The 15,273-nt window shown below is 35.9% G+C and overlaps 1 protein-coding gene and 1 non-coding gene across 5 annotated transcripts in view; one reads left to right on the top strand and one right to left on the bottom strand.

Annotated features, from left to right (window-relative positions):
- The window catches only part of ATF7IP2 (activating transcription factor 7 interacting protein 2), a 76,615-nt gene that overhangs the window by 29,280 nt on the left and 32,062 nt on the right, over positions 1-15,273 (top strand). For 3 of the 4 annotated variants that reach the window (XM_027527424.1, XM_027527423.1, XM_027527426.1), the window contains 3 exons: positions 1,889-2,023; positions 2,572-2,667; positions 5,576-5,733. In XM_027527424.1, coding sequence (XP_027383225.1) covers positions 1,889-2,023; positions 2,572-2,667; positions 5,576-5,733 — 389 coding nt within the window. The remainder of the gene's footprint in view (positions 1-1,888; positions 2,024-2,571; positions 2,668-5,575; positions 5,734-15,273) is intronic. The other variant, XM_027527425.1, reaches the window with a different exon arrangement.
- On the bottom strand, positions 10,497-10,602 carry LOC113884032. The gene has a single exon (XR_003508785.1). It is a non-coding gene; the product is annotated as a U6 spliceosomal RNA (small nuclear RNA).

Genomic DNA, 15,273 nt, shown 5'->3' with positions numbered 1-15,273 from the left:
TTCTGTATGAAGAATGTCACCACTAAGTGAGAACGAATATCTCTCTACACCATAGGAATCATGCCTTAATGAGCAGTTAGTCCAAAATAACGAAGTTTTAAGGGTCTGCCTTCATCTGAATCATCAAGAGTACTTGTTTAAATTGTGTTTATTTTACACTGAGCTGACTAATAATTGTTTTAAGATTCTTTTTTCTCAAACGTACCTGATGAGAATCAGTAGTGGTGCCTATACAACTTTCCAGGCCCCTTTCCAGGAAATTGTTTGATGAATCCAGGTCAGGGCCTAAGAATTTGTGATTTTTAACAAGTATTCCATGTGATTGATGCTCCTTACCAGGAAAGTTTGATGAACACTGTTCCTTTTGTTTCTAACAAAACAGTATTTCCGTAAACAGAACTGACATGTTTTTCCAAAATTTCATTGGGGTATGAGCTTCACATATTGACCTTAGTAAGTGAACTGGCAAGCATGCAGTAATGCATAAAAACCTTACATGGGTTGATAGGTAATGGCTGTCAGTAAAAATAGTATGGGTTTTTGAGCATTTACTTACATAATTCGTTTATTTTAAGCAGTTAGTTTAATCAGATATTCAAAAATTGTAAGAGTACAAGTGATAATCATGTCTGATAATGTTGAAAAACCACTGAAGAAATGTTAATGAAGCACTACAGAAGAAATAGAGTAGACAGAAATTTTGAGGAGCAAGAACAATTGGGAATGAGAAGGGAAAACCTTGGGAATAATCAAAAGTAAATTTTTGATTAAGACTAGTCATCCAAGTGACATAAATATAAATGAGTTTAACATAGAAACTGTTCTAATTTTGAACCCCAAGTTACAAGATATTAGGGGAAGATATAAATATTGCTAATAAATACCTTAATTATATCATGACAGGTTTTGTACTAAAAGAGACTACTCTGTTGTGAGAGTTGCTTAAAGGAGCATATACATTGAGCAAACACCTGTAGTGAATATTTCTGAACGTATGGCTCAGCAGAGCTGTTCATTTCCTTGGGCATTGAGATTAACTATGCTCCCTGAAAATAGGCCAATCTATTTTCTGAAAACCAGCCAGATAATGAAATTCATTAGTGTTTCATGTGCCAACTACTATAATCTGATAGAATAGCATGCATTATGCCAGATAGCACTAGTCACATAATTGTCACTAGTATCTTACAATTTTAACAATAAGAAGTCCTCCCTACTCCGCATCCCCACCCCCAACATAAAACTATGTATGGAGATTATTTTGCATATTTATGTCCTTTTTTTAAATTCAGTGTTTTCCATTTTATAGAGCTCTTATGCATATTATCTTTTTATGTTCTTATGAAAATCCTACGAGCATCCCTTTTGCAACACTGTATGACATCTGTCCATTTGTGGACAGGGCAAATGAAGCTCAGAGGTGTTGTGACTTCCCAAAGGTGATACAGTTTGTTAATGACAGGGTCAAGGCTCAGATTTTCATAATTTGCTTTATATCTACTACAGATCGACCAGCCATTTGAAATAAATACAGTCTCTTTTCATAGAGTACTAGGTTTCAGTTATGGTCATTAAAAATATATATAAATGGGACTAAATAGGCTTTAATTTGTATTATGGAATTCAACTGAAACTGTAGGAAACTAAAATTAGTATTGGGAGGATAAACTTAATTTCTAACTTATCCATATATTTAAATGTTAGATGTGTTCTGCTGAATTTGATTTTTAACTTTTATAAAACTTACTGATACAGTAATACAAATATATAAATAAAGTACATTTTACTAGTTACAGTAAACCTAGAAAAAAGCAAAGCTGTTTTCAAGAAGTAGAAAATAAATTGCTTTTAAATTTGAAACGTGGTGGTTTGTATTTTTAAATTCTAGGTCAGACATTTGGTTCGACAGGAGATCTATAGTATAAGTTACAAACTATTTGATAACAAACTGAGAGAATTGACTGAACGCATTGGGAAGACACAGTGCAAGAATAAACATGAAGCAATAGCGGATGAACTCTTTGTAAGTTTCTAATTTCATTCGAGTACTTTTAAAAAGTAGAATTTAATGATGTTGTACATGTTAGGAAAAAAAAATAAAGGTATACTGAAATCTGATTCCTGGCCACAACCTGATATATTAATACTATATATAGAATTTATTATACCTCAGCTGTTTGGTCCTTGAAAAATACTTGTAGAGCCATCAGCCATTTGGTGTCAGTTCAAAAACATTTTGTATTAGCATTTGTATAACCCGTTTCAGACTTTCTTTAGGGTTTTTTTTGTTTTGTTTTATTTTACTCTTCTAGGGTTACTTGTGGATTGGCATTTCTATCACCATTAATTTTATGGTGAACTAATTAAAAGTTTCATTTTCTTTTTTAATCTTCCATTCTTGGACATATTATACTAGCATCAAACCTGATTTAAATGTTTGTCTTACGTAAGAATTTCTCATATATTTGATGGATGCCTAAGTCTCACAAAACTACATGGGCAAATAGTTTTCTCGCCGTCTCTATATGATATATATATTTTGGTACTCCGCTTTGTTTGTTTTTTTCCTAGGCAAAAATAGCAAAACTTCAAAGACGTGTTAAAGCGGTGTTATCTCAAAGGCATTTTGTGGAACCAAATGTGGTATCCAACAATACAGTTTGTAAGGTTGGTATAAATGTATAGGAGTTTTAATAACTTACTTGACCCACATTATAAGTAGTTGGATTATAAGAAGAGAATGTACTTCCAGATGAAGACATGGGTTTAAAAGATAATAAATTTATACTTAAGAAATTCCTATGACTCTGGAGAAGTGGCCAAAACTAATGCCACTTGTATTTCTTTTATAAAATGAGTAGAGAGGCGATTTGTGATTGCCTAGACTGCCTCCCTCTCTGTCATTTTATCAGGATGAAAAATTTCAAACATACACAGAAAAGCTAAAAGAATTTTACAGTGAATGCTTGTATAGTCAATGTCTATCTTCTACCTTTATTTTTTTAATATATTTATACTTGTCATGTATCTGTCATTCTACTCATCCCCCAAGCCATCTTTATATTTGGTCCATTCATAAGTACTAATATATTTTATATCAAAATACGCTTTGCAGTGTCCACTTCAAAATATCTTAACATGAGTGTCATTAAATAGAGTTTAGGATCTGTTTATAGTTTTTATATAAAACTTAAAATAATCTTAAGTATACATTCACTGAATTTTTTTCTTCTATCTTTGTTCCCTTCAGTATCATATATGCACTAGCCTCAGTAACTCAATTGCAAAGCATTTTCTTCCCTGTTTTCTGAAAGTTTGTGTAAGATTTTTATTACTTCTTTAAATATTTGATAAAATCCACCTCTGAAAACCATTTGGGCCAAAAGTTTTCTTATAAGAAGACGTTTTCCTGAAAATATAATTCTTTAATAGTATAAAGCAATTAAGATTTTTGGTTCATCTTGTGTATTAGTTTTGTAAGTTATCTTAGCAAGGAATTTGTCCATTTTATCTAAGTTGTTGGTTTTGTTGGCATAAAATTATTGATAAAATTCCCTTGTCATTTTAATACTTGTAAATCTGTAGTGATGTACTCTTTCATTTCTGTTACTTGTATAATCCATGTTTTCTTTTCTTTTTTTTTTTTGATCAATCTTATTTTAGATATTTCTTTTTTCAGCTTCTTAAAAGAGAAAGAGCTTTAATTTTTAACCTTCTTTTCTACTAGAAAATATTTAAAGATACAAGTTTTTTTCTAAGCATTGCTTTTTCTAAGCATCCTCTTAGCACTTATATACTTCTCAGCGTGGAGAGTATAATAATTGTATTATACTGTATTTTTGTTTTCCATTAGTTCAAAATAATTTATTTCTCTTGTGGTATCGTTCTTTGATCTGTGGATTATTTAGAAGTATGTGTTTAATTTTCAGACATTTCTAGCTATCTTAATTTTATTGATATCTGTTTTGGTCAAAGAACATACTATGTAAAATTTGAACCTTGAGTTATTGACACTTAGTTTATGCCCAAGATATGCTTTCCCCTGGTGAATGTTCCATGTACACTTGAAAAGAATATTGGGTGTAATATTCTGTAAGTTTCACATCAGTGCTAATTGTATCAAGATGGTTCATAGTGGTGAATCATGGCTCCCAAAAGATGTCCTGACCTAATTCCCAGAACCTGTGAGTATGTTATTAAAAGAAGCTTATCAATGAGAAGATTATCCTAGTGGGCTCAATATGATCACTGGGGTCCTTATAAAAAGGAGTGAAGGTTAAAGACAGAAAATAGAGATGGGACAATGAAAGCAGAGGTTGGATGATTGCACTGAAGATGGAGGCAAGGGCTACAAGCTAAGGAATGCTGACAGCTCCTAGAAGCTGGAAAAAAGGAAGTGGATTCTCTCCTGAAGCCTCCAGAAGGGGATCCAGCCCTGCTAACAACTTGATCTTAATAAAACCAGTTTCGAACCTCTGGCCTTCAGAAGTGTGATAGAATAAATTTCTGTTGTTTTAAACCACCTAGTTTGTGGTAATTTGTTATCACAGCCTCCAAAAACTAATACAGGATGTGGTACCAGGAAGTATGGTGTGCTGTTGTAACAAATACCTAAAAATGTGGAAGTGGATTTGGAATGGTAGAGGCTGGAGGAATATTGAGGAACATGATTTTTCAAAAGCTTGGATTGCCTTGAACAGACTTAGTAGAAATATAGATGTTAAAGTCTGCAAATAAGGGCTCAGGAGGAAATGAGGAACATCTTAGAGAAACTTTATATATTTTAAGAAAATACCTAAATCTTCATAAACAGACTGTTGGTAGAAATATGGACATTTAAAAGCACTGTCCGTGAACTCAAATAAGGAACATATTATTGGAAATTGGGGAGGAGGGAGTTCTTGTTACATTGTTGGAGAAAGCTTAGCTGAAATGTGACCTACAGTGATATAACATGGAAAGCCTAATTTATAAGTGATAGCTTGTATTTTTATTAGGCTGTTGAGATTTTTGAGCAAAGTGTTGAAAGTTTGGCTTGGTTTCTTGCTTCTTACAGTAAAATGTGAGAGAGAAGAGATAAATTGAAGGAGAAACTGTTTAGCAAAAAGGAACCAGTATTTGATTTGGGAAATTATTAGATATCCCAAACTCATCAATTAGAGAAGAACAAGTTGGAAAATTGATTCATTTCTGGTCTTCACTTTACTACTATAAGTATAAAAAATAAAATTTTCTTTGTTAAAGCCGAATGTTTATTAATTCCTAAAATTCAGTGTAATAGGAATAAAATATATTCTTCATTCTTCTGTGTCTAAGTACTTAGGTATTTGTTTTTCCTTCTTTTAAAGCTAAGAAGTTACTTCATGTTGTCATTATTTTTATTTCTTTTGATGTATTTTTTTAAATTTATTTTGGCAGAGTAACTGCAATCATGATCATCAGCCATTGATTACCATATGTATGCAGAAATAGTTTGAGAACAATTTCCAAGTGAAATTTTAACCTATCAATTTTGTGTAGAAGACCACAGTTGGTAACCCTCCCCTCAGCTGCTTTTTCCTCACCCAATTAACAGGTTGCAAATTCAGAAACAATGAATTTGGATAAGAATCCAGAGTCAGTTAATAGTCCACAGGAAAGGGAAACTGTGAAATCTGAAACTACTAACTATTCAGAAAAAGCAAGTGAAAAGATTAATTGGTCACGGGAACCTAATGAAGCTGTTTCTGAAAGGTAAGCATATCTATAAAAATGCATGAACTTGCTTATCTAAATGTGTTTGTAAACACATGTACTCTTTTTCTCAATGTAAAATAGCTTAAAGCTTCCTATTTATATGAAAACTATTTTTGTCCGTCATGAAAAAATTGGTTCTTCAGAAGTTTAATTGTTGTTTTAACTGTACTAAATAAAACTCTGAATTGGTTAGATGATCAGGTTTTTCACTGTGATGATTTGTACCTTTGATATGGCAACCAGAGTGATAAACTGGATCATTCTAGTAGTTTCCACTTCTACACATAGAAGAATCAAGACCCTATGAAACAGTGATTTCAAAAAAATTACACAAAAGAGTAAGATTAGGAAAATAGTACAAGGGAAAAAGTGACTAAAATTAGTTCCCTGCATGTTGGAAGTATATAGTATCACGATAATGTCAAATTAGAGTGAATAGACTAACTTATTCATCTAATTGATCACAAAGCAACTGAGACACACCTGATCTGCAGTCTAGTTTAATAAAAGATTTGGGACTGCCAGGGAAGAAGTAATTTAGTTTAACAGAGAAGCTTGATTAGTGATCTTGGCCTGGATTGATGTTCAAGGGTAGAGGGGTGGGGACATTTTAATGAATTATTTTCACTGGTGCCTCTAAACAGTTTTTGAGCTTTATAATATTATTTATTTACTTAACATTCACTCCTTAAAATATCCTATGATTTTGCTTTTATATGGTAAATTATACCACAGCTTTTAAAAAGAGGAAACTATATAACCAAAAATAAGTGAGTTAAATAATGGCCGTTGAATAGAGACTATCACTCTTCTCCCCCAAATGACTGTGCATACTCAAGGATGCTGTAAAATTGAAGAGAAGCATTTCAGATCTACGCTATTTACATGCAGTTCTGACTCTTGAGAAGAAATCCTAATGTTCCATGATATTGAGGTCTGCATTCTAGTTTGAGTCAGGAAGCTGCTGTGAAGAAGGCATGTACTTAGTTGGCAAAGAAAAGAGTCACATTTCAATGAGTCTTTATTACTGCCACTTACTGATGCCTGTGCTGAGACTCATAAAGTGACAAAAAAAGAAAAATAAAATGCTATTAATAGAAGAAAAAACGTGAAGACACCATTAAAATAACATTTTATATGCTGATATGCAAAATTTATCAATGGCTTATATCTATGATACAAACAAGTCACCTTTCCATGCTCTATAATGAAAGCAGAATGTACAATGCATGAAACTATATTAGGCAGCACTCTCAGCCCAAGGTGAGTGTGAGAATAGATGTATACAAGAAATGTGCAACTTGACCCTGTAAGTAAGTAGGTGAGGTTCAGTGGTGAGTTTTAGAAAACATTTAAGGAAGAAATAATACCAGTTTTAAACAAACCATACCAAATATAAAAATAAGAGGGACAATTCTCCAGTTCATTTCATGAGACTAGATACTAAAGTGTGTTAACTCTGACACATTGATAATGAAATCAATTGTAGAATTTTACAGAGATGGAAATTACAGTTTATTTTACCCACAGAATGATTCAAATAATCCTAAACAAGAGATCAGTAAACCAAATTCAACAATATATAAAAGTTGAGTTTGTTCCAGGAATGCTGCAATGTTGGTTTAACAATAACAAGTTAAGTAATGTGCTAGGAGAGTCATCATCAGCTCACAATAGATGTAGGATTTGATAAAATATCTGTTTTATGATTAAAAACAAATTCTTAACAAACTTGGAATAAGAGGTAACTTCCTTAATCTAATAAAGAGTATCTATGCTGCTGCTGCTAAGTCACTTCAGTCATGAAGTGCTGTGCGACTCTGTGCAACCCCATAGACTGCAGCCCACCAGGCTCCCTCATCCCTGGGATTCTCCAGGCAAGAATACTGGAGTGGGTTGCCATTTCCTTCTCCAGTGCATGAAAGTGAAGTCACTCAGTTGTGTCCAACTCTTAGTGACCCCATGGACTGCAGCCTACCAGGCTCCTCCATCCGTGGGATTTGCCAGGCAAAGAGTACTGGAGTGGGTTGCCATTGCCTTCTCTGAAAGAGTATCTATAAAAACCCTAAAACTAATCTGATAGTGAAATATGGGAAATATTCCCTTTGAGATAAAAATAGAAGGGTACCTGCTGTTACCACTTTAATGTTATACTGATATCTTGGCTAATGCAAAAAAGAAAGAAAGAAAAATATAAAATATTAAAAAAAACAGTAAATATTATTGCAGAGATGATTGGGGTATTATATATATGTAGAAAATCCAATGGAATTTACAGATAAATTATTAGAATTAATTAGGGTTTAGCACAATTGCTAAACTCAAGTATATAAGAAATCAGTTGTATTCTTATATACCAAATATGGGCTTACTGATGGCCAACACAGTAAAGAATCTGCCTGCAATGCAGGAGAGCCAGGTTCTATCCCTGTGTTGGGAAGATCCCCTGGAGAAAAGAATGGCTAATCCATTCCAGTATTCTTGCCTTGAGAATTTCATAGACAGAGGAGGCTGGTAAGCTACAGTCCGTGGAGTCGTAAAGAGCTGGACACGTGACTGAATGGCTAGCACACATACGAGATATAAAAAATTAGGAAATGAAAAAAATTTTAACATAATAGTATTAAATATATCAAGTACCTAGAAATACAATTATCAGGCATGTAATAACTCTGAAGAGAAGAGAATTTGCTCAGTCGTGTCCGACTCTTTGCAACCCCATGGACCGTAGCCCACCAGGCTCCTCAGTCCATGGGATTTTCCAGGCATGAATACTGGAGTGGGTTGCCATTTCCTTCTCCAAGGGATCTTCCAGACCCAGGGATCGAACCCGGGTCTCCCACATTGTAGGCAGACGCTTTACTGTCCAAGCTACCAGGGAAGCCAATAACTCTGAAGGAAATTACAAAACTTTGAGATATTAAAGAAGAATTCACTAAGAAATGTACCATGTTTATGCTTTGGACAATGCAGTATTTGAAATTGCTGTTACTTTCATTCAAATTAATTTATAGAGTAAAATTTCAATAAGTTTCATAGTGTGCAATTTTATGGAACTTGACAAGTTGATATAATTCTAAAATGGTAAGATAAATGCAGTAGGTTAAGAGGTCAAGATACCTTTTAAACAGAGAAACAAACTAAAAGGAGTTTGGCATCAGACATCAGAACGTTATGAAACTGCAGTAATTAGGATAATGTGATATTGGCAAGTGCTGGAATAGAGCTATGTAACAGTACCTGGAAACCTCTACATCGATATATTTGTGGTTTGTGTTGGAGATTGTACAGCAGATCATTGGGGAAATGATTAACGTTTCAGTTCAGTTCAGTCTTAGTCGTGTCCGACTCTTTGTGACCCCATGCACTGCAGCATGCCAGACTTCCATGTCCATCACCAACTCCCAGAGCTTGCTCAAACTCATGTCCATCAAGTCGGTGATGCCATCCAATCATCTCATCCTCTGTCGTCCACTTCTCCTCACGCCTTCAGTCTTTCCGAGCATCAGGGTCTTTTCCAATGAGTCAGTTCTTTGCATCAGGTGGCCAAAGTATTGTAACTTTAGCATCAGTCCTTCCAATGAATATTCAGGACTGATTTTCTTTAGGATTGACTGGTTTTATCTCCTTGCAGTTCAAAGGACTCTCGAGTCTTCTCTAATACCACAGTTTAAAAGCATCAGTTTTTCAGCACTCACCTTTCTTTATGGTCCAACTCTCACATGCATATAAGACTTCTGGAGAAACCATAGCTTTGATGAGAGCTTTGTTGGCAAAGTAATGTTTCTGCTTTTTAATATGCTGTCTAGGTTGATCATAGCTTTTCTTCCAAGGAGCAAGCATCTTTTAATTTCATGGCTGCAGTCACCATCTGCAGTGATTTTGGAGCCCAAGAAAATAAAGTCTGTCACTGTTTCCATTGTCTTTTTCCACCTATTTGCCATGAAGTGATGGGACCAGATGCCATGATCTTCGTTTTTTGAATGGTGAGGTTTAAGCCAGCTTTTTCACTCTCCTCTTTCACTTTCATCAAGAGGCTCTTCAGTTCCTCTACGCTTTGTGCCATAAGGGTGTGTCATCTGCATATCTGAGGTTATTGATATTTCTCACCCAATCTTGAATCCAGCATGTGCTTCATCCAGCCCAGCATGTCCCATGATGTACTCTGCATATAAATTAAATAAACAGGGTGACAATATATAGCCTTGATGTACTCCTTTCCCAATTTGCAACCAGTCCATTGTTCAATATCTGGTTCTAACTGTTGCTTCTTTTTTTTTTTTTTCTTTTTTTTAAATTTAATTTTATTTTTTTTTAATTTAATTTTATTTTTAAACTTTACATAATTGTATTAGTTTTGCCAAATATCAAAATGAATCCGCCACCGGTATACATGTGTTCCCCATCCTGAACCCTCCTCCCTCCTCCCTCCCCATACCATCCCTCTGGGTCGTCCCAGTGCTCTAGCCCCAAGCATCCAGTATCGTGCATCGAACCTGGACTGGCATCTCGTTTCATACATGATATTTTACATGTTTCAATGCCGTTCTCCCAGATCATCCCACCCTCTCCCTCTCCCAGAGTCCATAAGACTGTTCTATACATCAGTGTCTCTTTTGCTGTCTCGTACCCAGGGTTATTGTTACCATCTTTCTAAATTCCATATATATGCGTTAGTATACTGTATTAGTGTTTTTCCTTCTGGCTTACTTCACTCTGTATAATGGGCTCCAGTTTCATCCACCTCATTAGAACTGATTAAAAATATGGAATGCTTCACGAATTGCATGTCATCCTTGTGCAGGGGCCATGCTAATCTTCTCTGTATCGTTCCAATTTTAGTATATGTGCTGCCGAAGCAAGCACTAACTGTTGCTTCTTGACCTGCATACAGATTTCTCAGGAAGCAAGTAAGGTGGTCTGGTATTCCCATCTCTTTAAGAATTTTCCACAGTATATTATGATCCACACAGTCAAAGGCTTTGGCGTAGTCAATAAAGCAGAAATAGATGTTTTTCTGGAACTCTCTTGCCTTTTCTGTGATCCAACGGATGTTGGCAATTTGATCTATGGCTCCTCTGCCTTTTCTAAATCCAGTGTGAACATCTGGAAGTTCACGATTTATGTACTGTTGAAGCCTGACTTGGAGAATTTTGAGCATTACTTTGCTAGCATGTGAGATGAGCGCAATTGTGTGGTAGTTTGAGCATTCTTTGGCATTGCCTTTCTTTGGGATTGGAATGAAAACTGACCTTTTCCAGTCCTATGGCCACTGTTGAATTTTCCAAATGTGCTGGCATATTGAGTGCAGCACTTTCACAGCATCATCTTTTAGGATTTGAAATAGCACAACTGGAATTCCACTAGCTCTGTTCGTAGTGATGCTTCCTGATTCCCACTTGACTTCACACTCAGAGATGTCTGGCTCTAGGTGAGTGATCCCACCATCATGGTTATCTGGGTCATTAAGATCTTTTTTGTACAGTTCTTCTGAGTATTCTTGCTGCCTCTTTTTACTGTCTTCTGCTTCTGTTAGGTCCATATGATTTCTGTCCTTTATCGAGCCCATCTTTGCATGAAATGTTCCCTTGGTATCTCTAATTTTCTTGAAGAGATCTCTAGTCTTTCCCATTCTATTGTTTTCCTGTTTCTTTGCACTGTTCACTTAGTAAGGCTTTCTTATCTCTCCCTGTTATTCTTTGGAGCTTTGCATTCAGATGGGTATATTTTTCCTTTTCTCCTTTGCCTTTTGCTTCTCTTTTTTTCTCAGCTATTTGTAAGGTCTCTTCAGACAACCATTTTACCTTTTTGCATTTCTTTTTCTTGGAGATGGTTTTGATCACCACCTCCTATAAAATGTTAAGAACCACCACCCATAGTTCTTCAGGCCCTCTGTCTATCAGATCTAATCCCTTGAATCTATTTGTCACTTTCACTGTATATTTGTAAGGGAGTTGATTTAGATCATACCTGAATGACCTGGTAGTTTTCCCTACTTTCTTCACTTAAGGTCTGAATTTTGCAATAAGGAGTTTGTGATCTGAGCCAGTCAACTCCTGGTCTTGTTTTTGCTGACTGTATAGAGCTTCTCCAGTTTCGGCTGCAAAGAATATAATCAGTCTGATTTTGGTATTGACTATCTGGTGATGTCCATGTGTAGAGCTGTCTCTCATGTTGGAAGAGGGGGTCTTCTATAAATGGTCAATAAACATATGACAAGGTGCTCATCTTAACTAAGTAATCAGGGAAATGTGAATCAAAACCACATTGAGATACCATTTCATATTGGTTAAGGAAAAGCTTCCCTCATAGCTCAGTTGGTAAAGAATCCACCTGCTATGCGGGAAACCCTGGTTCGATTCCTGGGTTGGGAAGATCCACTGGAGAAGGGATAGGCTACCCACTCCAGTATTCATGGGCTTCCCTTGTGGCTCAGCTGGTAAAGAATCCACCTGCAATGCAGGAGACCTGGGTTGGAAAGATCCCCTAGAAAAGGGAAAGGCTACCCACTCCAGTGTTCTGTCCTGGAGAATTTTACAGTCTATGTATAGTCCATGGGATCGCAAAGAGTCGGACACGACTGAGTGACTTTTACTTTCAAGAAAAAGTAAAACATTTTAAATTCTGACAGTACCAGGTATTGGTGAGGGTTTGAGATAGAGAATTGGTTTTATTTAATATTTTGTTGTTGGGTGAGTAAATTGGTATGGTTCTTCAGAAAAAATTTGGCATTATCTAGAAATATTGAAGATATGAATGTCCTTTGTCCTAACAGTTTTATCCCTTGATAAATACCCTAGCTAGAAACATGTACACATGTGCAATAGGATATATATATATATATGTAGGAATGTTTATTAGCAGCATTTTCCATAGTAACTAAAAACCAGAAGGAAAAAAGTCCATCTACAGTATAACAGAAGAATAATTGCTGTAAATCTATACAGTGGAATTCTGTACATTAACAAAAATGAACTACAGTCACATGTAACCACATGAATACTTGCACAACAAACATGATTGAAAAGAGTATACAAGGAATAGTGTGATTCCAATTCAAATGAAGTTCATCCAGCAAAAACTATGTTATTTATGGATTCAGAGGTAGATAGTGAATCCAAAGAGTGGATTAGTACCACAAATGCTATTTATGGAGGAGATTTATGATTCAGGATAGAGGCATGTGGATTTCTGCAGTGCTAATAGTTTCAAATATATTTATCTGAGTAGGGGCTATATGAATACTAGCTTTATAATTATTAACCTGAGCATATATTTTTAATCCAACCTGAATATAATTATTAATTAGAAATTTTAGATTATGTTTAATGTAATATTACTGCTTTATGTTAGCTCATAACTGTAATCTTTAATACTTGTTTTCTATTTGTCCATTATTTTTGATACTTTTCCCTTATCTATGTCTTTTCTCTACTTACGTGACTCTTCTTTTAGATTTCTTTTTTTTTCCATTCCACATTTCCTCATTAATTACACATCTTTCAACCTAAAGGATAACCTTTAGAAGTTTTCCTGAAGATCATGATATGTATTCTTGACTCTAACATTAGAGTCTAATATGAATTGCTACTTTTACCATTTTATAGACAGTGCATGACCTTAGAACACATTTTAACTCCATTCACTGCTTCCTTCCCTTGTTTGTTTCATGCATTTGAATTTTACATTATTTTAAATCTCATAAGACAATATCATTACTTTGTACAGTCGTTCAGTTCAGTTCAGTCACTCAGTCGTATCCGACTCTTTACGACCCCATGAATTGCAGCACACCAGGCCTCCCGGTCCATCTCCAACTCCCGTTGTTTACCCAGACTCATGTCCATCGAGTCAGTGATGCCATCCAGCCATCTCATTCTCTGTCATCCACTTCTCCTCCTGGCCCCAATCCCTCCCAGCATCAGGGTCTTTTCCAGTGAGTCAACTCTTCCCATGAGGTGGCCAAAGTACTGGAGTTTCAGCTTTAGCATCATTCCTTCCAAAGAAATCCCAGGGCTGATCTCCTTCAGAATGGACTGGTTGGATCTCCTTGCAGTCCAAGGGACTCTCGAGTCTTCTCCAACACCACAGTTCAAAAGCATCAATTCTTTGGCACTCAACTTCCTTCACAGTCCAACTCTCACATCCATACATGACCACTGGAAAAACCATAGCCTTGACTAGATGGACCTTTGTTGGCAAAGTAATGTCTCTGCTTTTTAATATGCTGTCTAGGTTGGTCATCACTTTTCTTCCAAGGAGTAAGCGTCTTTTCATTTCATGGCTGCAATCACCATCTGCAGTGATCTTTGAGCCCCAAAACATAAAGTCTGACACTGTTTCCACTGTTTCCCCATCTATTTCCCATGAAGTTGTGGGACCAGATGCCATGATCTTCGTTTTCTGAATGTTGAGCTTTAAGCCAACTTTTTCACTCTCCTCTTTCACTTTCATCAAGAGGCTTTTGAGTTCCTCTTCACTTTCTGCCATAAGGGTGGTGTCATCTGCATATCTGAGGTTATTGATATTTCTCCCGGCAATGTTGATTCCAGCTTGTGCTTCTTCCAGCCCAGTGTTTCTCATGATGTACTCTGCATATAAGTTAAATAAGCAGGGTGACAATATACAGCCTTTTCCTATTGGGAACCAGTCTGTTGTTCCATGTCCAGTTTTAACTGTTGCTTCCTGACCTGCATATATGTTTCTCAAGAGGTAGGTCATTCACTTAAAGAGTTCCTCAAATATGACTGACTCTTGAACAATAACGGTTTGAACTGCTCAGTGTTCTTATATACATGGATATAATGGATTTTTTCCCAGTAAAAATTATACCTGTAAGCAAATATGAATCTCTCAGTTTCATTTTTGATGTCTATTGTTAATAATACATATACTATCTATGGTATTTTGTATCTTATAGGACAAATATTGATGTAGGTACTGACAGACAATTCATCTTGTAAACAGACTATGTAAATTTACAGTATCAGTAAATACAGAAGAGTACTATAACTGTATTTTCCTTATGATTTTCTTAATATTTTCTATAACTTGCTTTATTGAAAGAATACAGTATATAATATATATGTTAACTGACTATTTATGTTACCAGTAAGGCTTCTTGTCAATAGTAGTCTATTACTAGCTTTTGTTTTTGTTGTTGTTTAGTCATAAAGTCTGGAGAAGGCAATGGCACCCCACTCCAGTACTCTTGCCTGGAAAATCCCGTGGATGGAGGAGCCTGGTAGGCTGCAGTCCATGGGGTCACTAGGAGTCGGACACAACTGAGCGACTTCACACTCACTTTTCAGTTTCATGCATTAGAGAAGGAAATGGCAACCTGCTCCAGTGTTCTTGCCTGGAGAATCCCAGGGACGGGGGAGCCTGGTGAGCTGCCGTCTCTAGGGTCGCACAGAGTCCGACATGACTGAAGCAACTTAGCAGCAGCAGCAGCAGTCAAAAAGTCATGTCCATGTTTCATCATAAAGTCGAAAGTCAGGTCTTTCAACACCATGGACAGTAGCCCACCAAGCTCCT

This window comes from Bos indicus x Bos taurus, chromosome 25, assembly GCF_003369695.1.
Source record: "Bos indicus x Bos taurus breed Angus x Brahman F1 hybrid chromosome 25, Bos_hybrid_MaternalHap_v2.0, whole genome shotgun sequence".
In the NCBI taxonomy this organism is placed as follows: domain Eukaryota; kingdom Metazoa; phylum Chordata; class Mammalia; order Artiodactyla; family Bovidae; genus Bos; species Bos indicus x Bos taurus.
This window is presented reverse-complemented; position numbering and strand designations above follow the sequence as displayed.